The sequence below is a fragment of the Spermophilus citellus genome, assembly GCF_964194105.1.
Source record: "Spermophilus citellus genome assembly, chromosome: 3".
Classification (NCBI taxonomy): Eukaryota; Metazoa; Chordata; class Mammalia; order Rodentia; family Sciuridae; genus Spermophilus; species Spermophilus citellus.
In genome coordinates, this window is record NC_138184.1 from 20542742 (window position 1) to 20569900 (window position 27159).

The window sequence follows — 27159 nt, forward strand, 5'->3', positions numbered from 1 at the left end:
CTGTTATCATTATATCATAACCCACATGTCAGAGGTATTATATACAACAAAACTAGTGGGAAACTTATAATGGATTGCCTAGCTATGTGATCTCCAAAATTAGTGATTTTTTACAATGACTAAGTGAAGTTAGAGAGTTTATTTAGGGCTTTCCCCCAGTAACAATTTCATCTTGTGTAAACATTCTGCTTCTGTGGTTTTATCAGGGCCTCATGACAAATCTTGTTGAAAAGAGCCAGGTGTGGTGGTGCATGCCTATCATCCCAGCCACTAGGAAGGCTAAGGCAGAGGACCCTATCTTAAGAAAGAAAAAGGGGATGTTGGTGGTGCTGGGGACATACCTGAGTGGTAAATCACCCTAGTAACAGAAAAAGAAAACATAAAGGTAGAAAAGCAACATGCCATGCTACAAATAGAAATTGTTCATTGCGCTCAGGGGTTAATTTCATTGTCTTGGTCTTTGTCCCACCATGAGAGTCCCTGATCATCTTAGGTGCACCTGGGAGTTTGTTAGAAATACTCTTTGGCTTTTCTCTAGACCTTCTGAATTCAAATCTGTAGTTTAACCAGATTCCCCAAGTGATTTGCCTTAATGCACATTAAAGTTCAGAAGACCTAGGGCTCTTACCAAGCAAACAGCTCCAATTTGAGAGAATATTAAGCATTCAGGAAATATTGCTGAGAAACTGATGTGACTCCATTTTTAAGAAACCAGCCTCTACCTCAGAGCAAAGCCTGTCCAAGGAAGGGGGCGTGACTCTTGTCCTAGGGAAAACCCACACAGCCTTCCAGGCACATATCCACCCTGCTGAGTTGTTTGTCTGCAAATAACAGGAGAGATCTGTGGCTCCAGGTGTTCCTGATTCAGTTAGTCTAGGTGAGGACCCACAGCAACCCCCTAGCAACACCAATCAGCATGAGACAGGGAAAATACCTGGGATGCTAGATGACCCCCCCCCACCCCAGTAGTTTATGATGGTTGATAACATGTTGGGAAACCATGTAGTTTAGCACATACACCCCTCACGGATTAAACCAATCAATTCAAACGAATCCCCTCTTGTACTAACAAATCACTCACCAGTGAATGTGCTAATCAATGTTAAGAGTTGTTGTTTGACTTTCCCGCGGTGTGAATGATTTGCCTTGTGATGTTGTGATGCATAGAGTATCCCCCAAAACTTATAAAATCTCATTGAACAAAGGATTGGAACTCACTCCTCAGGACCGATGCATCGGAAATGGTTGTGAGTCCAGGCTTGAGCTTGCTCCTGGAGATCTATTGGGGTTCCACAAACCTGGCATTACATTGCTAGTAAGAATTGCCAGAGAAATGAAGAAAACTCATTGTTACAGGTTCAAGTGCTCTGGGCATTCAGAGAAATCACCTAAATAATTAGCAGAACTACTTTGAGCTTCACGATGCTAGTTGCACAAAAATAGAGGCCCTGAAATTAACCCCTGAGTGCAATAAACAATTTCTATTAGCACATTCACTGGTGAGTGATTGGTTAGTACAAGAGGGCTCAGTGGTAGAGTGCTCACCTAGCATGCATGAGTACCACTACCTCTACCAGGAAACAAGTTGAACTGGTTAAAAGTTCCATCCTCAGCACCACATAAATGTAAAAAAAATAAAGATATTGTGTCCATCTAAAACTAAAAAACAAATATTAAAAAAAAGTAGAGACCCAAAGGCTGGCCCTAGAGCTTTGCAAGTGCTAGTGAAGCTAATGTTTATTGATCTGTTTGACCACATCAAATGTGGGTGCTATCTATACTAAGCACCTACCAAGATGAAAAACATCCAGTAAGCACACCCCAAACACAGAGAACCTACAAAAGATCCTCTATGATGGGGAAATTTTGTTCTCAAAACTCTCAAACTCTTTTTTTTTCCTGTTATGGATCATTATGAATCTCTCGCCACCCTTCAAACCAATTATCCAAGAACATTATTTAAAATGGAAATTATTAAACAAATTAGCCAGTAATGATTAGTTCCCACTTTCCGTTTTACATGTTTTTAATATTTTCCAATTGCCCCTCCATATGTACTGTTTGTCCCTCTCAACCCTAATGTGAGACTTGGGAGGCTGACTTTCTTGAACTGCCTCCTGCCTTCCTTTTGGGATAATAGGAGGCCCTGGCAGGAGATCAGAAGATCAGTTTCAGGTTACTTATTACACCAATTTCCTCTGTGCTGGAACATGGGTTGGCTGTATTCCTCACTTGAAGTCCACAGTTTTGTCAGGTACCTTGCTCCAAGGGGTGAACATAGCTTCCAAATACTGACAGCTGTAATGCATTGTCTTAACTTTGTCCACCACCTTTTGGAAATTGCCACTTGAATTCTCCTCAGTTACTCTGTTTGAATGTGTCATCTGTTTTCCTTCTTTAACATCACCCTCTCTCTGGTGTTTGGGAAACATTTCTGTTTTCCTTCTTGGTGACTGGAGTAGTAAAGATGAGTGAAGCAGCTGGGTGCAGTCTGGAAGCTGAGACAGGAGGATCCCAAGTTCAAAGCCAGCCTCAGAAAAGGTGAGGTGCTAAGCAACTCAGTGAGACCCTGTCTCTAAATGAAATTCAAAATAAGGCTGGGGATGTGGCTCAGTGGTTGAGTGCTCCTGAGTTCAAACCCTGGTACAAAAAGAAAAAGAAAAAGAAAGAAAGAAAGAAAAGATGAGTAATGTAAAGCTCTAAGGCACAAATGGACATCATCAATGGAAACAGAAAGAGAGAACTGGCTGCTGAGGCTGGCCACTATGAAGCACATACAGAAGAGTACAAGGACAGCTACCTGGCCATGGACATAGCAGCTTTGCAGCATGCCCAACAGTGATGCAGATAGTCTTATGGTTTAGGATCTGCATCCTAAGTTCTCTGGTACTGGCAAGAGATGACATTTACTCCTAGGGGAAATGGCAGCCTCCCCACATTGCTCCAGCCCGTCTTCAGGCAGCTTCTCTACCTACCAGCCGAGTCCTCCAAGATTCCAGGTACTGATCAGTAGCACCATTCTTCACCTACCAGATAAGCCTAGTTACAGTTTACCAATAGAAGATAATATGTGGAGACCCTGGAAAGCTAAGATTTTGTGTTCCCCTGGGTGTGGAGGTGATGGCAATGAGGAAGGAGTCCTGGTAACTAGTCTCCCATGAAATCTGGTTCTTCTCTTTCAAGGTTACCATGAACCAAGAACCCAGAATCTCATATAAGTGTTTGAGAAAGTGTTTATTTGAGCTAAGAGGACAGCCACTCGGGGAAACATGTATTCTCCTCCAGAATAAGTGCTCTGAAAATAGGTTTGAGGGGTCTGGTTTCATAAGTAAAAAGAAGAAAAAGAGGATACAAAAAAACCCCCAAAAAAACAAAAACAAAAAAACAAAATCCGGGGGAAAAAACCTTGGTTGTTATAGTTGATTGCCCCAGGTTGTTGATTAGTCACTGTTTAAACATCATAGGAAAGCTATAACGGCAAGCAGGAATAGGTATTCTCCAAAGTATTACCTAATGACATCAGTATCTCTACCAGGAAACAAGTTGAACTGGTTAAAAGTTAAAATTAACAAGATTATGAGATTTTGGAATCCATGAGGACAGGACTGCTCCACAGAATGAAATTCACTGACCCTATCTACTATGGCAGTAGATTAGCAAGATTTATTCAAAGCAGGAAAAGGCTCCCGCAATAGGGGAGGTTACTGCTAAGTGTTGTTTTTTTGTCTAGGAATTTTGTAAAGCATGGCTGATGGTCCAGCGGAGGTGATTGGTAGAGCCCGATACTAGCATGGGACAGCGAAGCGCTGATTTCAATAGACCAATTAGAAGTGCATAAATTTAATCCCTTATTTACAAAATTGAGAGGATTCATTCAACCCTGGGGTTTGGCACTCAATCCCAGTCAGAAGCAGTGTTTGGGTAGGGGGTAGATTCTGTGGTTGGCCGTTGCTAGTGGCAGCTAAGGAAGTGCTGTTGTGGTTGAAGCCATCCCTGGCAGCAACAGTATGCTCGCAGGCCAGGTATCTCAGGATGTCATGGTTTCCTTCCTTCCTTTGGGGCCTTTATTCCTATCTGCCTACAGGAGGTCTAGCTTTCTCTTTCAACAGGAGTTTGCAAACCCCCTTTCTTTATTTTTAATTCTTATTTTACATTTAGTACACCGGGAAGGAGGAGGAATGAGCAGTCATTCAGTCATTGTTCCTGCTTCGACTTCTCACCTCCCTTTCTTCCCTCGGGGGGAGAGAGGCCTACAGGGAAGTCCTGCAGACGTACTGGGAGGAATGTGGGAAAACAAGTTAAAGCTGACAGAGCCCTGGGGCCTGAAGGACCTGGGCGGCGGAAGCAATTCCTGCTGTGGCCGCTTAGGGGCAAGAACTCCACCGCGCAGGACCCACAGCGCAGTATTCGGGCCGGGAGGAGGCGAGTCGTTGGCCCTCCTGGCGTCCTAGAGAGGCGCCGTGGCCCAAGCGGCGACGCGCGTGCGTCACCCGGCGGAGATGTGGGCGCGGCGGGGGCAGCTTGTCGGCGCTGACGAGACGGTGAGCTCTAGTGGTGACTGTGACGGTGGCGGCTGTGGGCCCTGGGTCGCGGTGCGGAGGTGTCTCCCCGAGGGCGGCAGTCCTCGGACTGGGCAGGACGGAGCCGCGATCCCTTCCAGCCCCTGGGAAGCTCACCAGGGCCTCAGGGGCGGGTCTGGAGTGCGGAGGATCCGGAGTGGTGTTTCTTCAGCGGTTCTCTCCCACACAAGTATGCGTGAGGGCGTGGTCACTGGAGAGTGGGTAAGTGGAGGGAAAGTGGAAACTGCAGTGTCGCAATCTTCGCGTTCTGGCTGCTTGACGTTAAATATGCGTGCACCGAAGGTGTGCACACTCATACACATGCACACCCATTCACGCGCACACATCTTTTGATTATGAAATGAGGTCATGCTGTTGCTTTCTAAAAACTTGTGCGTAATATTAGGATAAAAATGCGATAAAGCACACATAATACTGGATATGCAATATCTACAAACTTACCTTTTAAACCATTTAGGGCATTAAGTACATTCACAGTACTCCCTAAATATTATAATTTCTAAATTTGCTAAATGCATTTGTTCTTTTTTGTTTGCTTTTTTTTTTTTTTTAAATACTGTGGATGGAACCCTGGGTCTTATGCATGCTAGGCAAGTATTCTACCACAGATCTGCATCCCTAGCCCCATATGTTCATATTTTGGTTACAGTTAGTGCTGGCATGATGACACCTTGACTGCATTTCCCCCCTCCCCCCCAGGATAATTAAGACATTGTGCTTGTAGTTTATTTCCCATAGTACATCATTCCTGTGAAGGAGGTCAGGGAGTGTTTTAGGTGGGGGTAGAGTCTCTGGAGTCAGAGGAGTTGATCATGAGTCAATGGTCTTGGGCATCAGGGGCTGGTAGTCTTTGTAGTAGCCTCTTCTACCAAGAAGAGTCTTTTTTAGGAATCCGCAGGGAGCTTTGGAGGGTTGAAAGTCGAAGTTTTGGAGATGTGCAAAGACAGAGGTCCTATGGGGGTTGCCATATAGTGCTTTGGTGTGAACATTTTGAAATGGGAGTTGTGAATCCAGTGTGGAATGCCCTTTAGTTTGGCTGTGGAGGGGGTACAAAGAGAATGGCAGATAAGGTCAGGAAGACGGAGGGCAAGGGCCCGAAGGAGGGCTTGTTGAAGCCTGTGGAAATGTGGTGTGATGGGATTCAAAAGTGGTTCTGAGAGGGGGCCATGTGCAACTTCATAGAGAGGATGGGCCAAAAGGGAATAGTTGGGAATCCAAGAGTGGAGGAATCCCGCCATCCCCCAAAAGGAGAGAACTTCCTCTTTCATAGTGGGAGATGGTAGGGAAGAAATTAAATTCTATCAGTGGTGATTGCCTTGTGGCTTGGTGTAATAAGACCCAGGTAAGTGATTTGGGGGGTAGATAGCTGAACCTTTGATGGGGAGACCCAATATCCATGGTGAGCTAGGAAGTTGAGGAAGATGAAGGTGTTAAGTCAGACTGGTCTGTAAAGAGGGGCTGCAAAGGAGGAGGTCATCTACATATTGGATAAGTTTAGATTGGGGGAGTGAGAGAGAAGATAGATCCCTAGAAAGGGCGTGGCCAAATAGATGGGGACTATCTCTAAATCCTTGGAGTAAGACAGTCCAAGTTAACTGAGTGGATGTATGAGTGTCTAGTTCTGTCGAGGTGAAGGCAAAAATGTCCTGGGATTGGTGGTGTAAGGGAATGGAGAAGAAGGCATCTTTTAAGTCCAAAACCAAAAAATGAGTGGTGTGTGAGGGAATGGTGGAGAGTAGGGTATACGGGTTCAGAACTGCTGGATGGATGGAGAATTATGGTCCTATAGATGAGGTGAAGATCCTGTATGAGTCTGTAGGATCTGTTTGGTTTCTTGACTGCTAAGATGGGTGTGTTAAAAGGGAAGTTTGTTTGGCATAGGAGGTGTTTTCGGAGAATATCAGAGATTAAAGGTTTGAGACCCCTGAGGTTCTCGAGAGAAAGTGGATATTGGGGTTGTGCTGGGAAATAGGTGGGGTCTTTGAGATATATTATCAAGGGAGGGTGGTGGGCAGCTATAGAAGGGTTTTGGAGGTCCCAGATCGAGGGATCAACCTTTGATGCAGGTAAGAGGTATGGGGTAAGGAGAGTCCTTGGAATTTGTCTGGAGTACAAACAGCAGGGGTACTGAAGGCGAGCTGGGGTTGAGGCGAGACTCAGGCGCAAAGGGAATGGAAGCTCCAGCTTTGGCTAGGAGATCCCTGGCTAAGAGAGGAACTGGGAAGCGGGGAATCACCAGGACCGAGTGGGAAAGGGTAATGCTCTGGAATATGCAGTGAGGAAAAGGGGTTTGTAGGGGCTGGTCTGTGTTCCTTCTACCCTGACATCCTTCTACCCTGACAACAGAGGAACGAGAAAGAGAAGTAGGTCCCCAAAACTCCTTTAGGACTGAATATGTGGCTCCAGTGTCTAAGAAGAAAGAGATGGGCCTACCTGCTACCACAGTGGTTACTCTGGGCTCCTGAGAAGTCAGGTGAGGGGATCCAGGCCTCCTTGGTCATCTGTTGCCAGACCTAGAAGATACGCTTGAAAGGTATCAGAGTGGATGGTCTTGTACCTCTTGGTGTTTGAGGACAGTCGACCGCCCAGTATCCTTCCTGATGGCATTTGGGACATGCACTAGGAGGCTTCTGGGGATTCATTTATGCTCTGGCCCAATGACCTGTTTGACCACATTTGAAGCAGGGGCCAGGGGTCCCCCTGGCTGCTTCCTAGGAAGCGGGGATGCCCAAATGCCCGTGGTTGGGGCAGGTTGAAAGGCTTTGGCCAGCATCTGGTATTTTTGTTTACGGGCCTTCTCATCTCTCCCATTATACACCTTAAAAGCCACTAGTAGAACTTCTGCTTGAGGACTTAGAGGTGTTTGAATTTAGCCTTAATATTGGGGAAGCCCTGGGAGAAGAAGTAGGTCATTAGTAGTTGTCTTCCATCTGGAGTTTCAGGGGCTATATTGGTGTGCTGTAAAAGGGCCTTTGTAAGGCAGTCCAAGACCATTGAGGAGTTTTCATTTTTATCCTGAATAATCTCTTGGAGTTTCTTATAATTAATAGGCTTATGGGCCGATTTTCTTAGTCCAGCCATGAGGCAGGTAATAAATAGGTTCCTACTAGTGATCCGTCCATCCGAATTGTAATCCCAGTGTGGTCACAATTAGGGACTGCTTCAGTGCCAATTGGGAGAGCGGAGGAATTATGAACCTTGTGGGCATAGTTTCTGGCCTGCTCCCAAACTCACCTGTGTTCCTCAGGTAAGAGGGTGTTGGATAGGATCATATGAAAGTCATGGAAAGTTAGATTGTGTGACTGGGTTAGGTATTGGAATTCCGTAATGTACCCTGAAGGATTGGAGGTACATTAGCCTTCTTTCAATTTGAGAGAGGTCACTAAGGGAGAAAGAGACAGGTACCCGAACAACTCCCTCTGACCCTGCTACTTCACGAAGGGGAAGCAGAGGTGTGGGCTGGGTAGAGGGGTCCATGCGAGAGTGAGAGTGAGTAACGGGTAGATTGAAAGTAGGTGAGGGAGGTCCCAGAGGATTCGGAGTAGAAGGTGGAGAACAGTGGTGAGGGGGTTTGTCAGTGGGGCCGAAGTCTGGGATTTCAGGAAGGCGCTGAGGTCGAGGAGAGGGTTTCAAGAGTGAACAGAACCTGGGCTGGAGAATAGGAAGAGCAGAGGGATGGTTCCGAACGAAGGAAAGAGAAAGCCTGAACATAGGGGCTCTCTTTCCATTTCCCTGAGTGCTCACAAAATTTAACAATGTGCCTCAAAATGTTGGGAATCTAGAATGTCCTTAAGTGGCCATTTGAAATCATTGTCTAAGGTATAGAAGGGCCAAATTTAGTTGCAGAGATGAATTAGTTTTCGAACCTTAAGTCAGAGGTAAGGTGGAGTGAATCTAAATTTGCTAAAAGGAAACCCAAAGGGGTGTCCGAGGGCATGGCAGACTTGGCTGCACCCCATGGCAAGAGAGAGAGAGAGTCGGTAGGGAGAAACAGAGGCATCCCTCTGTGTTCTCTTATACCGAATGAGGAAGAGCTAACTGCTCTGGGAGTTGACACTGTTATGGGGAGACGCCATAGAAAGCACTCTAAGTCCAAATTTCAGATCAAAAGAAAGCTTTATTTACTTGGCCAGGGTCTGTCACCCACCGCAGAGTCTCTATGGGAGGACAGCAGCTTCCTGGTCCATCCAAAGAGAATATAAACACAAAAAACACAACTCAGTGACTTGTTTATCGTAATGTAAGGTAGCCAATCATAGAAATTAAAATATTAATAAGTGGGACTTGTGGGCTCTAGGCAGAACTGGAATTTTCCAGTCAGCAAGCAGCGATAAACAGAAACAATAATAAAAAAAAAGCATTAGCTTTGCAATTCAGTTGACCACAGCCCTGGGTTCAAGCAGGTGCTATTGCAGCCTGAATTTGGGCGGGGGTCTGCTGGGTGAGAGTCTGTTTCAAAGTCATGTAGACCCACAAGGGCATTTGTTGCGAGGGGGCAAAATTGTGACATATGCATTCGAGGGGAGAAATAAAGAATGTCCATGCGCTTCTGCTCCTTTCAATGCTTTATTCACTCAAATTACCTAATACAGTTTCACTCTGTAGGTTCTTAAATAAGAAAATGACAATCCTTAATGCTAGGCACTGCATTAGACAGAATCAATTCACAGCAAACAATTCTAGATTAATTCTAAACACTGCAAAACACACTTAATCATGACAGGCTAGTGACAGACATTCCCTCTGCAGGCTAAGTTCAAAAGTCTGAAGCCTTAGGCTTTATGTCCAGCAGATGCACACTCAAACAGTATCAGGTCCAGATCCAAGGCAGGCTTTTCCTGCCGTGGAGTGGATGACCAGTTGAGGAGAAGGTCATAGGGAGAAGTTGCTCTCACCAAGGTCCAGAAGAGGCGGTAGAGTTTGAGGCTCAGAATGATGACAAGTGATGGGATGTCAGGTCCTCATCAGGCTCTCCAGTTCGAGTGCATCCTTGTTTCGGCTAGCTGAATCACTGTTCATTTGCTCTATTATTTATACTAAATTTTAGGGCTTTTGACCCCCCTTTCAATCCTTATCAGCTATCCCCAGATTTCTCAGTGACATCATTTACCCTGGGGTCAGAAACATCTGGTCTGGTGGTCTCCATCCCGATCTTCTAGCCTTTTCCTCTTATCAGGTAAGGACAGCCTGCCAGGGGCTTTATTCTGATTATCTGGGTGAGGGGAAGTAACTTGTTTGTGGTCTTACTGGAAGGCTCTGTGGGTGTGCCTGGTGAAACTGCTGGTTTCAAACTGGAGTTGCTTAGGCTCAGGACTAAGGCCATCCTAACAGCATTCAAACCCAGGATGTAGCTCACCGTGACCACTGCTGCATCCTGAGTAAAGTACAATTGGTTGGGGTACAAAGTACAGAAAGATAATTTTTTTTTTTTTAATAAGAAAACAGCTTTCATTTCAGTTTCTCAGAAACAGCTCTTGTAACAGTGTTTTATAGAAAGCAGCAAAATGGAGTCTTAGGCCTGTCTATGACAGTTCTTGCTTTATAATTGTCTTATCTCACTTATCAAAATCTTATATCTATAATCTATATTTTTTACTAATCTGTAACCTATAACTTACACTCTTATTGGTTGTATTTATCAGTTCACACACAACAGTTACTGCCTCAGGACAGTAGCTGGGGCTAAGGCCTGTAGGGGTTCTTGGTGCCTGGCACCAGGGCATTTGAGCTGAAAGAGTAACCGAGACCCAGAAAGAGAGAGATCTTTTGCCACGGTTGTCAGCCTATGGACTCGGCTGACAGTGGGGACCAACCGTAGCTCTGAAAGCCGTGGTTGGGGTGCCCCTGACCCAACGGGAACCCTGGGAGTGCTGGATGTTCAGCTGTCGCTTCCTGAGACTGGCAGGTTGTCTGAGTTGACTGAAGGCAGGGGAACTTACTCAAATCAGCTGGTGAAATGGAAGGTGAGTTTGTGATGAGGGCTGCCTAGGACCAAGCATAGGATCCCAAAGCAGCTCAGCTCCCCCAAGGGAGAGCAAGTTGATGGGAGAGCCTAATTCAAGTCACTGCACCAGTGAAGGACACTTGCAGAGTCCACGCAAAGTCCAAAGACCACGTCACACACTGGAATCTCACACAAGAGGTTTATTGTTGGTAACACAAGGCAAACCAACAAGGCTGTCCCTCCGAGGAGAGCAGCAGCGAGTCAGCACTCACAGAGCAGCTTTATAGGTTGCAAGAGGAATTTCATAGGCTGCTTAGGAGTTGCAGCATAAGCTGTGGTGGGGTTAATCGTTTAGTAGATACGTGTTCTTACAGGAACTTAAGCAGTATTGCCTCAGAATCGAAACTTTGGAGCCTCTAGATAAAATGGCTCCCGGCCTAAAATGGTGAATCTGATGCCAATATTGATCTGATGCCAGTAGTCAGTATATTTAGGGACTGAAGAATTAGGCTGCTCTAGTATTTTTTTGTAATTCCAAAGAAAGGCAGATAAACTTTGGCTGCAAAAAATTAAATAAATAAATCCATCCTTTCTTATGGTAGGCTGAAAGATGGGAATGTTTTGAAGATTAACTCCAGTATGCACTTAAAAGGAAAGCTGACAAAAGCATGAAAATTGCTAACTGTTCCACCAGTAAGTTTTCTGTGGCTTCTGGTGTCCAGAAATATTAATGTATAATAAACATTCTATGATGTCAGTTGCTTGAGACTAAAAAGATAATACAGTACAGTAACACATAACTTACTGTAATTTGTAGTCTTCAATGTTTTGTCCTAGAAACAATATAAGAGGTCTTGTGAGCATTCCTTTGCTTTCTGCAAGACTGAATTTATGACCTTATTTTTTCATTCTAGGTCTTAAACGTCTCCCTTGTTTTATTTTACTACATACCCCCATCACTGTCTGGCATGCTACTTGCATATCTGTCTTCCCTTAATAAGCTCCTCAAAGCAGTGCTTTTTGTCTGTTTTATTCATTTCTGGGACCTTAGTGCCGCGACATAGTAGTTATTTTTCCATCCTTTCTTCAACTGGCATGGCCAGAACCTCCCATTCAGTGTTTTGTAGAAGAGGTGAGAGTGTATATTCTTGTTTTGTTCATGCTTTTGAGGGGGAATCATCATCCACATCCAGCTTTCACCATGTATGATGTTAGCTGTGGGTTTTTGTAGATGGCTTTTTATCAAACTGAGCAGTTTCTATTCATCAAGTTCTTTTGTCATGTCAGGATGTTTGATTTTGTTAAAACTTTTTCTGCATCTGTTGACAGGAACATGTATTGTTTTTTTAATGGATTCTTCTTATACATGTTATACTTGACATTAGAATCCATTTTGGTAAAATTGTACAAGCATGGAATAGATCCTGTTCTGATTAGGATGCCATTCTTGGGAGTGGGCACCATGGTGGGATTCACTTAGATGTTTTCATATGTGTGCATAGGAAAAATGTTAGCTTTCTCATACTGTCTTTACTATTCCCACCCCACCTTTCTTTTATTCCTCTTTGTTTAATATACTGAACTACTCTTCTTTTTTTTAATATTTTTTTTAGTTGTCAATGGACCTTTATTTATTTGCTTATTTATATGTGGTGCTGGGAATCGAACCCAGTGCCTCACATGTACCAGGCAAATGCTCTACCTCTGAGCTACAACTCCAGCCCTTGAACTACTCTTCTTCCCCTCCCCTGCTTTATTGTGGTTTAACTTCCACATATCAGTGATTGATTGGGAATGTGTGATTTTTGTTTTTTATTTTTTATTCTGCTGATATGTTAATCAGCCTTGCTAGGATACATTCCACTTGTTTGTGGTGTATCGTTCTTTTTATATATTGCTGAATCCCAAAGGTTTTCTCCTTTGGTTGTCCCCCCCCCCCAAAGTTGCACAGTTTAATGTTTAACATTTAAGTCTGTGAACCATTTTGAAATGATTTTTGTACAGAGAATGAGATCAAGGTCTACTTTTGTTATTTTGCCTATGGCTGTCTGATTGCTCCAGTAGTATATGTTGAGAAAACTATCTTTCCTCTTGGAATTGCTTTTGCTTTTTTTTTTTTTTTTTTTAATAACAGATGTCCTGAACTATGAGAGAGAGAGAGAGAGAGAGAGAGAGAGAGAGAGATATTTAATATTTATTTATTTTTTAGTTTTCGGCAGACACAACATCTTTGTTGGTATGTGGTGCTGAGGATCGAACCCGGGCCGCACGCATGCCAGGCGAGCGCGCTACCGCTTGAGCCACATCCCCAGCCCGCTTTTGCTTTTTTATGGAAAGTCGTTTGGGCACATCTCAGGGGTGGACTCCTCTACATGGTGACGTGATCTGAAGCACAAGCCCCTGGGCACAAGCTCCTTTCCTAGATGTGAAGAAACAGACAAACACTATGAGAGCCCACAATGTGCCCTAGGTAGCTTCTCATTTAAATGTCATTATATAACAAGGTAAGATTATGTGGTCATACAGCTAATAAGTGGGGAGCTGGATTTGGCTTGGTTTACTTTCTTTGCTTTCGAAGCTCTGTTGTCTCCTGAAAGTAGCTTGACCTCTTGGATTAAGCTTTGTTATGAGGAGATATGAAAGGAAATGCAGGAAATCAGTGAAAAGTTGGATTAGTGATTTTCACACATTCAATGATTGGCCTTAATCATGATGGGCCATAAAATCAAGGATTTTCCAATCAGCATTTTGTTTTTGAAATACTATATATAATATTAGTAAAATCCTATTTGATGTTTTAAAAAACAAGTTTATCAAATTTGTGTGGGTCTGTTTCTGTTTTTTCTGTTCTGTTTCCATGATCTGTTCTGTTACGTACTAATATCTATTACCTACTAATATCACACAGTCTGGATTACTGTGGCTATAAGTCTTAAAATTATACAGGCTGATTTCTTTCACTTTATTCTTTCAAAATTATTTGGCCTACTCTAATTCCTTTTCTTTCCCATGTAAATTGTTGCATATTTTTCAACTTAAAATTTTAAATATTATTATTTTTTTGTAGTGCTGGGTATTGAATCCAGGGCCTCATGCATGCTAGACAAGCACTTTATTACTAAGCCATATCCCTCATAACCCTCAAAAATTCTTACTGAAATTTTGAAGGTATTACATTAAACCTATAGATCAACTTGGGAAGAATTGATAACTTTACAGTGTCAGGTCTTCTGATACTTGAATATGGTATGTCTGTCAGCTTATTTACATCTTCTTTGATTTTTTTTATCAGATATTTTTGTATTTTAGCTGTATACGTGTTTTACTTTACTCTGGGATGTTTTATTGGCCTACCTCAGTAAGTGACAATCTAGCCCTGCTATGCTTGATACAAGTACATTTGTGCATTATGTGTGCCCTCTTCTCATACATCCAAAGATGATCTCAACCAACAGCATCTAACTGCATCATGTGAGATGGACATCATTTTCCTATCTGTCCACTTCTAAACAGGAACGTTGGTTATTTCAGTGACTTCTGATGTCCCAGCAAATGACATTGGGTACTTTGATGCTCAGAAGATACTCCTGAGGACCCAGTAGCAGACTCTGTGTGCACTTAGCTGGGTCGATCCTGAACAGCAGTGATGCCTCCGGGCAGGTGGTATGCTGTCCATCCAGCTCAGGCCCAGGCTTCAAGGGAGCGAGGGCGCCTTCAAATGGTAAAGAAGGAAGAAGAAGATGAAGGCTATACTTCAGTGCAGACTGCCAGGCCTCAGACACTTAACCGTCCTGGCCAGGAGCTGTTCCGCCAGCTCTTTAGGCAACTTCGCTACCATGAGTCTTCTGGGCCCCTAGAAACTCTGAGCCGGCTCCGGGAGCTCTGCCGCTGGTGGCTGAGGCCTGATGTTCTCTCCAAGCCTCAGATCCTGGAGCTGCTGGTGCTGGAGCAGTTCCTGAGCATCCTGCCCGGGGAGCTCCGGACCTGGGTGCAGCTCCATCACCCTGAGAGTGGTGAGGAGGCTGTGGCTTTGCTGGAGGAGCTACAGAAGGACCTTGATGGGACACCACAGAGGGTGAGTGAACAAGTGTGTGGTACCTGGTGAACTCTACCTGCCTGTCTAGGGGTGGAGGTGGCCCTCTGAAGTTAGCTTGAGTAGTTCAGGGGAGGCCTTTTCTTCTCATTGTGGTGGCATCTGAGCAGCTGAGGAATGGATCCTGAGCCATCACAGTTTTTGTGCACAATGGCTTAAAGTATACAAAGTCCATCTGTACACGTTATCTAATTTGTCTTGAGTCTGACCCCAGACCTGTAAAGAGGTAAGGCAGGAGAAGGACCTTAGGATCAGGACTCTTGGCTTCTGAATGGGAGACTAAGAGAAAGAGCAGTCTACACGTACCAAGTTGCTTCCTCCTCAGGGAGTGTCTGAGGATCTGAGTGGTGGTAGGCGGGTGGACACAAGTGATGGGGGGCAGCCCTGAGCTGGGAAATTGGAAGGCCTCGGGTCTTAAACTTTATTCCAAAATTCTACAGCCTCGGTGTCCTTGGCCATGTTATTGTACCTTTCAGAGTCTCAGTTTATTGAGAAGAAAATGCAGAAACGATCTGATTATGAGAATTTTTTGAGTAAATATTTGAGTGCCTGTTATGTGTCTGGCCCTGGCCTTGGTGCTGGGAGAGAGCTGGCTGTCCTAGGCCTGGCGGGGCGGTAGAGCGGAGGTACATCACCCAGCAGATCCTTCCTGCTCCTTCTGCTGCACACAGGAAGCCAGTAAAGAGATTTATTATTTTTATCATTTTATCAAAACAAGGAGATGTTCAGAAGAACCTAATAATATTATATAAAATGAAATAAGTTACACAGCAGTCACAAAATTATGGCTTGGTTGTATTTAGTTCACTTAGGGCTAGAAGTTAGGTTTTTAAATCCATGGAAACATTGCCAAATGAGCAGAAAGAGCCTTACTAGCTAGTTGAAAACTAGCTAGAAATTTGGCTGGGAGATACCCGCCAAATTCTGAAAAATGAACAGAAACACTTTAAGATGCATATGAAACTGCAGAATCATCCTGTGGCCCATTAAATAATTACCATAGCATGAAAAAACAGGGCCTGGGAAAGTTTGTCTATCTTTAAACTGGTTTGGCTTTGCTCCCTTATTCTTATTATTCCATTTTTCTCCCTTTATTATGGTTTGAGAGAAACAGGAGATAATAAACAATTCATCCTCTGCAGCCTTTTTCTCTATCAGATGTTCATTGGCCTCAGGCTAATATTTGTCCATATCACCCTAGAGAATGTCTTTACCACAGGGTCAGGAAAACTCGAAGTTCATTGGCATAGAGCCCCGAAGTTCATTGGCATAGCTCATTTCTGCATCAAGGACAGCCTTGCCTCAGAGACCAAAGCTATTTGAAGTACCAGGGCAAGGATCTCTTTCCTTAGAAACTTTTTCTTCCATGGCTCTCTGGCTGACCCTCTAGTTAGCATCGCCTCTCTCGGGTGTTACTGTTTCATTTAGATTTAAATAATCTGAGCTAGCTTGATGAAGTCACTTTGCATTTCAGTCCTAGGACAGTGCTTGAAGGAAGATATTGCTTGGCTGCATGTTTGCCCAGAACCATTATCCATGTACTTTTCAGGGACTAATTCTTTCTCTCCGATTTCTCAATTCTAGGCAAGGTAGGGGCTGAGAGGTAGTTGGAGGTGTCATTGGGGCATCTGAGGACTGTCAGTAGTGCTATTACTGATGGCCAAGTGTGTCCTTGGACTAAGGCCAAAGGGTGAGAGGGGCCTACCTGGGTTTTTCTCTGACTGGAGGTAATAGAGTTTGATTTGCTCATCCTTTTCCCCGTGCCCTTTAGAGATTGGCAATGTTGCCTCTTTCCTGAGTTTGATTTCTGATTCCCATGGAGGGTTCCTCTCACAACATCATCTTCTTGCTAGGATCCAGGCCCTGCCCAGAGCCCAGATGTGCATTGGATGGGTACAGGACCCCTGCAGTCTGCACAGACATGGCCCCCTGCTTCACCTCTCAGGAGCAGCTCTGTTTTGGGAGACCACCTGGAGCTTCCCTATGCAATAGGAGTGCGTGACTTCCTGGCTGAGCAATCCGGTACTCTCAGCCTAGCTCTAAGACCCTAGCCTCATGCCATGTCCCCCAAATTTCCCATAGTGTTGTTTTGTCACTGTCTGTCTTCTCTCTATTTCTGTCCCTTACCTCTGTGTTCTCTCAAACCCCACTGTGTCTCACTAGCTCCTCTTCCCAGCATACATCCCCTGCCCCTTTCCCAGTCCCTGTGAGACACTGAGGTCACATTGTATGGGTGTTTTAACAACAGTCAGTACCTGCTTTTGGTCCAGGAGCCCTCTAAGAGTGGGAAGAATGGGTTTCTCAGTGGGTGGCCAGAGCTGGACAGCTCTCTCATGGCTCTTTCTTCTCCCTCAGCTCCTCCTGCTGCCCAGGTGCATGCCATTTCCCAGAGCGAAGGGATCCCAGGAAGCCCAGGAGATGGGGTAAGGGCCACCAGGTCCCTGACGGCTGAGCCCCAGGTGAGTCTTCTGCCCTTCCTTATGTCTCAGCATTGCTGCCTAATGGTGAAGTACACCTTCTCTCCTCCTGGGTTTCTCTGTCCAGTGACTTCATGTCCAGGGACCCATGTCCTAGAGACCCAATTATCCCCCTTGAGCCCAGAGCTCTTCTGCTGGGTGATGGTCTTTCACCTTTGCAGATCCATCCTGGGGTTACTCCCAGCCAACCCCATTCCTCCAGCCCCTCCTGAAAGCTGAGAGCTGTGGACCAGCTCTAGAGCACAGTGTTATTTTCAGGAGGCTATGACTTTCAAGGATGTGGAGGTGACCTTCTCCCTGGATGAGTGGGGATGGCTGGACTCAGCTCAGAGGAATCTCTATAGGGATGTAATGCTGGAGAATTATGGGAACATGGCTTCTCTGGGTAAGTCACCGACATTCCCCATGCTTCTATCAACCTTTACTTTTGTCTTCTTGGTTTTTGTTGTTTTGCATAGAAAGGGACCTGACCTGGGTTTAGATCCTGTAACTACTAACCAGGTCAACTTAATCTATCACCTCATTATCCTCTTTTGAAAAATGGGATAATAATGCCTATCATGCTGGGTGATTATAAAGATTGAAGATGTTTCAAGTACCTAGTCTATTTAGGTATTCAAAAACTGTTGGGGCTGGGGTTGGGGCTCAGTGGTACAGCGCTCACCTAGCACACATGAAGCACTGAGTTAAATCCTCAGCACCACATAAAAATAAAGGTATTGTGTCCACCTACAACTAAAAAATAAAAAAATAAAAAAAAATTGTTGACTCATTAACCAGTTGAGTAATTGTGTGGTTCCCACCTCAGGAGAATCTTAGCAGTCCTTTGCTCATGGCTATCAGAAATGGCTTTCTAGTTCTCCTGCCCTCACTTCCTCCACCTGCCTTCCTGGCCTTCCCTTCTCCTTCAGGACCTCAGACTGAGAGGGTCTTAGAGAGTAGTTCTGTGTGATCCATCCACCTTTCCACCCTTTCCCTCCTTTTCTGCAGTGGGCCCATTCTCTAAACCTGCTCTGATCTCCTGGTTGGAAGCAAGGGAGCCGTGGGGCCTGAATATCCAGGCAGCTAAGCCTAAAAGGGATCCAGGTGCTTCCCCTAGAGGTAAGTTCACAGAATTTACTAGACCCTTCCCTCTTGCATCTGCTGCTCTCTCTTAAGGTCAAGTACCTCACTAGGGACTAGTGATCATTGTTTGCTAGAAGGAATATCTTTAAGTGTCATTAAGGGGTGATGGGCCCCTAGGCCTTTTTCCTCCTGGCTGGACTATGATAAGCCATTTGTTTCTAGCCTTGTCCCTTCCCCCAGTGGCCCTCTTTCTAACAGTTCTTGCCCATCGAAGGACTTACTGTTCTTCCCTTTTCCACTCAGCCTCCTGAGTTGCTGGGGCTGTTCCTTTGATTATTCTTTGACAGGTTTGATCTCTCTAGTCCTTTCAACCAGAACCTACCTCTTAGCTTTTGGGTATCTTTCTACAGTGCCCCTGTCCTAGTCCCATGATTCTTCTCCCCTTTCTTGCTGTTTAATACTCTTTTCTCAACCCTTATTCTTTTCCTGCTGGATAGGATTTCTGCATGTCTGTGTCTGCTATGCTCATCTTGCTTCTCCTCCTCCCTTCCCTGTTATCTGGGGTACTCTTCCGTGTTTTGCCTTATTCCTGACTATTTTGTAAAAGTACTGGCAGTCGGGCAAGAGCCTCACCACCCACGTCATGGCATTACATGGGCCCTTATTGCTTTCTCTAGTTCCAAGTATGGGAAAAGAGTACATTCTCTCGTTCTTAATTTTTGTCAGGAGGTAAGCTCCAGATTGAGACAAACAAGCTCATCTTAAAACAGGATCCATTGGAAGATGCAGAAACGTTCACTGTGCCATCAGGCTGCCCTGTGACTAGTGCTTCTGAAGGAATAGGACTCAGAATATCTTTTGAACAGAAGAGCAGGCCCTGTGGAAAGAAGTACTGTGAAAGCCCCACACAAGTGAAAAATAAGAAGGAAGAGATTGATCTCAGTCATAAAGTGGGAAAAGAATTTGAAGTACTGGGAAGAAGTAATAGTTTTGACCTAAAACACGTTACATATTTGAGAGTTTCCAAGAGAAAGCGATCCCTTAAACATGGCTGTGGCAGACACTTCAGAAAAGGTTCACACCATTATGACTACAAGAAATATGGGAAGGGACTCAGACACACTATTGGGGGGTTTAGCCTCCATCAGAGAATTCATACTGGCCTGAAAGGGAGCGAGGAGGACACAGGTGGAAAGGGCTTCAGCCTCAGTGCTCATCATCAGCATGAACAGAGCCTTTACCTGGTGGGGCCATTGTACAGATGCCATTACTGTGAGAGGACCTTCAATCGCAGCTCCCATCTTGCGTATCATCAGAGACTTCATACTCAAGAGAAGCCGTTTAAATGTAGGGTGTGTGAGAAACCATTTAGGTGGAGCTCAAACTGTGTGCGACATGAGAAAATCCATACTGGAGTAAAACCTTACAAATGCAATTTATGTGAGAAAGCATTCCAACGTGTGTCAGCCTACCGTCTGCACCAGGAAACCCACACTAAGCAGAAATTTGAATTGAATCAGTATGAAGAAGCTCTCACCTACAACTCAGGACTTGGTCACCATTTCAGAGACCAGCGTGGGGAGAAACCCTTTGACTGCAGCCAGTGTAGGAAATCCTTTCACTGTAAGTCCTATGTGCTTGAACATCAAAGGATTCACACGCAGGAGAAACCTTATAAATGTACCAAATGTAGGAAAACCTTTCGGTGGAGGTCAAACTTTACTCGTCATGTGAGGTTACACCAGGAGGAAGAGTTCTGTGAACAAGAGAAACATCGAGAAGACTTCAGACAAAATTATAGTCTGCTCCCACTGACTACTGTTGCCCCCACCGTGGAGAAAACTTTTTCATGTCAGCAGTGTGGGAAAACTTTCACTCAAAAGAAAACTCTCAGTGAGCACCAAAGAATTCACACAGGCGAGAAACCATATCAATGCAGTGAATGTGCAAAAGGATTCACCTATAGGTCAGCCTTCATTGTTCATAAGAAGCAACATGCCATTAAAAGAAAGCCTGAGGCAGGGCCATCTGTTAGTCAGGACACAGTGCTCCAAACTCCTCAGAGCAGCCACACTACAGAGGAGCCCTACAAATGTGGTCAGTGTGGCAAAGACTTCCGCAATCACTCATTCCTTCTCATCCATCAACGAATTCACACCAGAGAGAAGCCTTATAAGTGCAGGGAGTGTGGAAAAGCCTTCAGATGGAGCTCCAATCTCTACCGACACCAGAGGCAGCACTCTTTGCACCAGAAGTACGAGAGTCCTAAAAGTAAAGAGACCCCTGATCTGCAGCCCAAAGTCCTCCCTGATCTGCAGCCCAAAGTCCTCCCTGATCTGCAGCCCAAAGTCCTCCCTGATCTGCAGCCCAAAGTCCTCCCTGGTCAGAAGCCTTTCTGGTGTCAAGAATGTGGAAAGAGCTTTACACGTAAAAGAAGTCTTTTAGATCACAAGGGAATCCACAGTGGAGAGAAGCGCTATAAATGCAATTTGTGTGGGAAATCTTACGATAGGAATTATCGTCTTGTTAATCATCAGAGGGTCCACACCACAGAGAGACCTTTTAAATGTGAGTGGTGTGGGAAGGATTTCATCGGGAAGCACACCCTTTCTGTCCATCTGAGAAAACATACCGCGGCGCCACAGTCTGAATGCAGCCAAGCGGGTTTGTCTTCCTATCAGGACGTGGGGCTGAATGTACAGGAATTAGAACCAAGGGAAGAGAAGCCCTTTAAGGATGGTAAGGAGCCTTGTGACCAGAGTGTCACACTCACTGGACTCCACAGTGTGCCCACTGAGAAGAAGTGCCACAAGTGTAGCATATGTGGGAAAACGTTTAACAAGAGTTCACACCTTGTTAGCCATAAGAGGTTTCACACCCGGGAGAGGCCCTTCAAATGCAGAGTGTGTGGGAAGACCTTCAGGTGGTCTTCAAATTTGGCTCGGCATATGAAAAACCATATTTGAGATTAGCTTGGGGCTATCAGTGACAGTGGGGTGGGGAGTGGTTCCTGACTACCCTGCTAGAGCACCCCTGATTATAGGCATTGAGGGGGAAACCTTCACAAAGGGCCCAGCCCTATCTATTTTGGAAGCTACTGGCAGGGAATCCTGAAGATTTCAATGCTCAGAGAGTCCCCAGCATCCCTGCTGGGAAGTGATACTATAGGGAATAGCATCACCATATTCTTTGGGGCCTTTCTGGAGACCTAGGCCCCTACTAACCATCTTTTTCACAATAGCCTGAGGCTCCCCAAGCCACATCTCCTTTGACAACTCTAGATAGACCATTGCCTTTTGGGGTTGGACAACATGGCTGTGACCTGGGGGGCTTTGTGCTGCTGGAAGGAGCCAGTTGGATCCTCAGTCTTTTCTTAGGTTTGGCCCGTGACTGTGCCTGTTCTGTTGACTTTAAAAGCAACAGCGTCGAGAACTCCTGGTCTCCTGAGCTGCCTCCTGAGTTCAGGCTGGGACTTCAGCTTCATAGCTGGGTTTCTGGATATCCATTAGGGCCTAGATTTGTCTCAGCAGCAGGTAGACGAGAGCAGGGTGGCGGGCTCAATTGCTTGGATAAGGGAGCTCCGCCAGTGCCTCATCAACATCTCCACCCCACAGGTCTACGCAAGCAGCAGCCGTCCGTCAGTTCAGCAGAAATGTCCTGAGCACCTCCCTAATGCCAGGCAGTGACAGAACAGACAAAAGTCACCCAGCAGTGATTGGAACAGATAAAAATCCTACTGTCTTGGATCTTTACAGATGATAAACAAATGACATATGTAGCATCCTGGATGGTGGTGTGTGTTAAGGACAAAGTAAATCAGAGAAGAGTGAAAGTAAATGCTAGATTGGGAGGAGGGCTGTGATTTGAAACAGGTTGGTTGGGGAGGGCCTCAACAGAGAAAGGGAAATCCGAGTTCCTGAAGGAGGCAGGAGCAAGCCAGGTGGATCTCTAGATAGAGTTCCCGGCAGAGGTGGTAGGATCTTGACCCATGTCCTCAGAGGATAGCAGGGAGGTCCCAGGAGCAGAGTAGAATGAGAGAGAGGGCGAATGTCCAGAGTGTCCAGAGGAGTGATGGGTCAGGCTGTGTGGGCTTCACAGGTCATTGCGGGCTGGGGCCATCTCAGGGAGGTGGAGCGCCTTTGGGTAGTTTGGAGTGGAGTGTGGTCTGAATGTGAATTGCGTTCTGCAAGTGTTAACCACAGACCCGAGGACTCAGTAAAGTGTAGCTGAAAGGTTTTTATGCAGTTGTTTCTGCTGACAGTTCCCAGGATGGGACTTTTTACCCATCTCTGACTTCTGTTAAGACCTGAGTCCTGAGCACACATGAAAGCTTAAGTCCCTGTGCGTATATCTCTGGCCTCTGTGCATGGTAGTTGTCATCTCCACAGCTCGCTGTGTGTGCGCTCCTTGCTGGTATCAGGCGCAACACAAGAGTAACTGGGCATGCACCTGTTGCCCTCAGGAGGCAAAAGGGGCATGATGGGGGAAGCATCCCCTCACTTGCCCACCCGCTGATGTTGAAGCAATAAGCAAGAATCATCTAAATGACACAAATGTGAAGGAGTGACATTTCTGAAGTGTATTTAAGTAATTTCTTTGAATTATTGAAGAGCTCAGATTACAAATGTGAGGATAAAATGTCTCAATTATGCAGTGATGTCTCCTTTTACTGCTGTGAGTTGGGGCACAGACTGGGCAGGCCATTTCTCATAATGAGAAGAAACCAGCCTGGTACATGTCTTTTGTTTATGTGAGAGTACTGAGTCTTCCTATCTTCTGGATTGCTGTCGCCAGGAGAAAATGAAGAATAAAGTTGTGTGGTAGTGTGTGGGTAGAGACAGGTAGGGCATCACTCAGTTTTCTGGTGGGAATTCGGTGTTGCCATCTTGGCCCTCTACAGCAGCAGTTGCCCATGGCCTGAAATCAAGTGTTCCCCCTCTGGCACAGATGGGGTGCTAAGACTGGCGCTAGATGTGGCTGGGCAGGGGCCAGTTCATGGGAAGGGCCTTGGAATCATCAGACCTGGGTTCCAGATGCCAGGCTTCATGTACCTTCTGCTGGCAGGATGATCTTGGGCAGGCAAGTGCACCTCAGTGTCAGTTTCCCTGTGTACCCTTGTGGTACTTGGCTTGTGTGGGTTGCTTCCTGGGCCTGGCTTGGGTTGCTGAGGCTCTGGATAGGTGATCAAAATCTGGAGGTTCAACTCAAATGTCACTTGGTGGTACAACCATGGGAAGACCCGTTTTTTTCTGTATCACCTGGAGTTCTTATTCCAATAGGTGTTTCCACTGCTGTTTTTATAGAATGAGATGTACTTATTTTTAAACATTCTGACCAAAATCTAAAACATACAAGTGATGAAGTAAAAAATTAATGGGAATCCTTCTATAATGAAGTATGCTGTTACTGTTTGGGGATTGTATTGGTGCAGTGTGTTTAGTAGCCTGGACTTGCAGATTTTCTTAGTTCTTCAATAATCAATTATTATAGAAATATTAATAAAATCCTGACTCCTTAGAACTAACTACTAAACATTTTGATAATCAGTGTTGGATTTGACTAGTGACCCTCCCTGCACACCCTGGTCTCTCCAGCTTTGTATATCTCCCTTTACCCAGAGTGCCACATTTCTCTATGCTGGTTCATGTCTTCAGCTTTTGGGGCCCTCATCATTATTAGGCCTGCTCCCCAGCCCCGCCACTCTTGCAGCTCAAGTCTTGCTCTGTTGGGTGTCATCTGGTTTCCAGTCTGTCACTGCAGCCTAGCCAAGTACTCTGGAGGACAGGGTTGGATGCTTATTTGTTTTCCACACAGAGGAACTTTTCCATAAAATTGTCCCTCTGAAGGAATCTAGAGCTGACAGGTTCAGCCAACTCAGGGGTGCAGTCTTTTGAAGTGGCCCTTGAGTGAAATGTTGACAGGAAGCCACTGCTCAGGTGCACATCTGCACTTGATAAGGAGCCCAGCTGTGGATGGTTCTGAGCCACAGGACTCCAGCTGACAGTTTCTGATGGTTTCAGCCACAGCCTGGCCTGGACAGCATTCAGGCTTCCTCCAGCCTAGCCCACCTTCTCTACCCTCATGAAGAACTAAAGCTGGGGTTGGAGAAAGCCAGATGGGCTGGGTCCATCACAGAGAAGAGTGGGTGCCAGAAGTTCCTTTGGCCACTGTTTGGTGGTTAGCCTCACCCTCAATGACAGAGACTTTGAGACAGACAAGTGTGTGCAAAGCAGAAAGCACAAGAAATATAAAATATTACAAATTGAAAGCCAAAATATGGGCAAGTGTGTGAGACAACTGAAGTTCATATTGCTTTTGGTGACAACTATGGTGCCAGATGATTTACAGAGTCTTGTAAAGTGGTGAGTACTGCAGTGGCCCTCCTGGCCCTCCTCCAAGAAGAGTACCATGTGAAGAAAGGAATGTTATGCTCTTTGTTGCAGAGCTATTTAGGAAAGAGGATTGGCAGAACCCTGCATGCCATCAACAGAAGAACAGGTAAACAAATGGGTTGCTTTTTGGTACTTTAGAAAGTGAATATAAAAGACTTACATCTCTCAACCCAGATAAAAACCAGGCTGAAGCTGGGCGTGATGGTGCACGTCTGTAATCCCAGCTACTTGGAAGGCTGAGGCAGGAAGATCGCAAGTTCAAGGCCAAGCCTGGACAACTTAGCAAGACCCTGTCTCAGAACCTAAAAAGGGCTGGGGATATAGCTCAGTGGCAGATCGCCCCTGGGTACAATCCCCTGTACCATACACACATGTACACAAAACGCTAAGAATTGCAGAAGCTATGTACTGTGTACCATTTGTGTAAAGTCACATACTGTGTGTTCATGGGCACACACTTTTATTGGTTTGTGTTTTTCTATGATGTGGATAGTAGTGCCAACCTCACAGAATGGTTGGGATGGGGGGCAATTAATGAAATAATGCATGTAAAATGCTTAAAATGTTGTCTGGCATGTACACATTCTTGATATGTAATAGTATTATTTTGCACAATCCACTTTTCTGTGGATTCAAATGACATGAAATAAGAGTGTAAAATCATGAATTGTAATGATGGATGCATGTCACTGCCCTGCCTTTCCAGGGCAGGAGATGCTGATGGAATCAAGGAGAGCACTTGGGGACTTCACTTGTGTGTTCTTTCTAAAAACTGATGCAGATGCATCAGGATGTAAGATTTAACGGGATAACGCGGTCGCTTCTTTTTAACTGTTAGTTAAAATATGTCAAAATAAAACATTTTAAAGCATGGGTTCTGTCATTTCCATGATGTTACTTAGAGTAAGTAAGTCACTTAATCTCTTACGGCCTCAGAGACCTCACCTCCCAAAGTTGAAAGCAATGCAAATGGCAGTGACGGATGGTTAAACAATTGTGCCTCTGGGGAAATACCATGCAACAGATTTGAAAAATGAGGGTGTTCTGTGTGTATTGATACATGGTCTCTAAGACAAACAGCTTATGGGAAATCGTACGTTCCATTTTCTTTAATAACTCCTTGCTGGAAAATAGGAAGTGAAGCCAGAAGTTGTCGACTCATGGTTCTGATGAGGAATGGGACCCTGGGGATGGAATTGTCAGCTTTGTCAGCCATTCTACTCTATTAAAGAAACAAGGGAAAGAGTAAATGTTCACATGCCAACTCCTGCACCTTTGAAATTAATGCTAACTCTAATAGAATGGCAGGATTTTCTGTCAGGTTCTACTCAGGAGTCAGAAATCATGCCAATTACTTAAAGAGAACTTAAGAATTGTTGACTAGGTATTTTAAAATAAAGAGGCAAAAAGAATGCCACAGTGTCATGGAGGCAGAGTCTGCTATAGTCTGCCCTCATCTTTGATGTGTGGCTGCTGACAATTTTTAAGCACTCCCCTCATGTTGCCCCACATTGGCGCAGGCTGAGAGGCCAAGCACGTCCCCTCAATGCCAGAGTGTCAAACCATGCAAACCTGGGTTTTGGCAGTTCACTGAGATCTATCCTGTGACTACAATAACCAGAGCCACTCTCTACCCACAAGAGAAAGGTGCCTGCCCTGCTTCTGCCCAGAAAGCCTCAGTTATGAATGGTCAAGTTTTTCATGATCCCATGTGTGCAGTGTCATTGTTCTCAACATCTGAGCCAATTTGGGGGATGGCAGTGTTTGAATCCCACCTTTGTAGGGGCAGACCACCAAAGCAGGAACAAACAAGTGCTTAGAATGGTTGGAGGTTGGCAGAGAGGCCTGTGGAGCTAAAGTGGAACCATGTGGAGAGAATGCTGCTGTGTGGGTGATGGTAGTGTCAGAGCTCAGGAGGGGGATCCCCTGGTGGCTGGACCTGCTTCTGGGGCGGGGTACCAGCCACTGTCACTAGAGTCTAGGGAAGGTCACCATGAGACTGAATTGCAAATGTTGATTGGCCCCTTTCTGCATGAAGAACATGTAATGAGGTGTGTGCCTTCCAAAACATGGCTAACCCCTCAGGGCCTTCTTCCACTACCTTTTTTTTTGCTTTTAAACCTACAACCAGACTTATGTTGCAGTAGGCTTCAAAGGGTAAAGAGCCAGTGTAACTGAGGACATAACAATATGCTCCCCCAATCTGCATGATTTTGCTAGTTTTTACTGAGAGAAACCTTGGGTATATGTAGGAATGGATGTGAAGAGTGTCATCATGGTACAAGGAATATGAATTCAGATCAGGCCAAATTTATTGACTTGGACCCATTAGGGAGTGACTTGGGTTCATCATTTCTGAGAAACTGAGAATAGCTCTGTATATTGGTTGATTGAAATTCAGATCCAAACCTAACCTACACTAAATAAGTTAACATGCCAGAACTTTATTGGTACCAATGCTTAGGGAAATTGGAAAAAATGAGTGTCTTTATTATGTAATTCCTGCCCAGAGAAGGACAGTAGGGAAGGCTCAGGAATGTCCTAACAGGGGTTCTGGAAACAGTTCTCTGAGACTTTCTTCAACAGGATTTCCATAACCAAAACTCTT

At 45.1% G+C, this 27159-nt stretch overlaps 1 protein-coding gene across 3 annotated transcripts; it reads left to right on the plus strand.

Annotated features, from left to right (window-relative positions):
* Positions 1–4568: 4568 nt before the first annotated feature.
* Positions 4569–25415, plus strand: ZNF445 (zinc finger protein 445). Of its 3 annotated transcripts, none has more exons than XM_081286310.1 (7): positions 4569–4781; positions 13963–14599; positions 16471–16639; positions 16973–17076; positions 17353–17479; positions 18085–18195; positions 18886–25415. In XM_081286310.1, the coding sequence occupies exons 2-7, from the start codon at positions 14171–14173 to the stop codon at positions 21123–21125; spliced, it is 3180 nt and encodes a 1059-aa protein (XP_081142436.1). In that variant the 5' UTR covers positions 4569–4781; positions 13963–14170; the 3' UTR covers positions 21126–25415. The 3 variants fall into 3 exon arrangements, with proteins under 3 accessions (XP_081142436.1, XP_081142435.1, XP_081142437.1); XM_081286309.1 differs by having other exon boundaries at positions 14038–14599; XM_081286311.1 differs by having other exon boundaries at positions 14056–14599.
* The last annotated feature ends 1744 nt before the right edge of the window (positions 25416–27159 follow it).

Bases quoted from the DNA above. Each gene is read 5' to 3' on its own strand.
- ZNF445 (XM_081286310.1), top strand. From the start codon at position 14,171: ATGCCTCCGGGCAGGTGGTATGCTGTCCATCCAGCTCAGGCCCAGGCT. The intron at 16,640-16,972 runs GTACTCTCAGCC...CTTCTCCCTCAG, and splicing joins CTTCCTGGCTGAGCAATCCG to CTCCTCCTGCTGCCCAGGTG. The intron at 18,196-18,885 runs GTAAGTTCACAG...AATTTTTGTCAG, and splicing joins TCCAGGTGCTTCCCCTAGAG to GAGGTAAGCTCCAGATTGAG.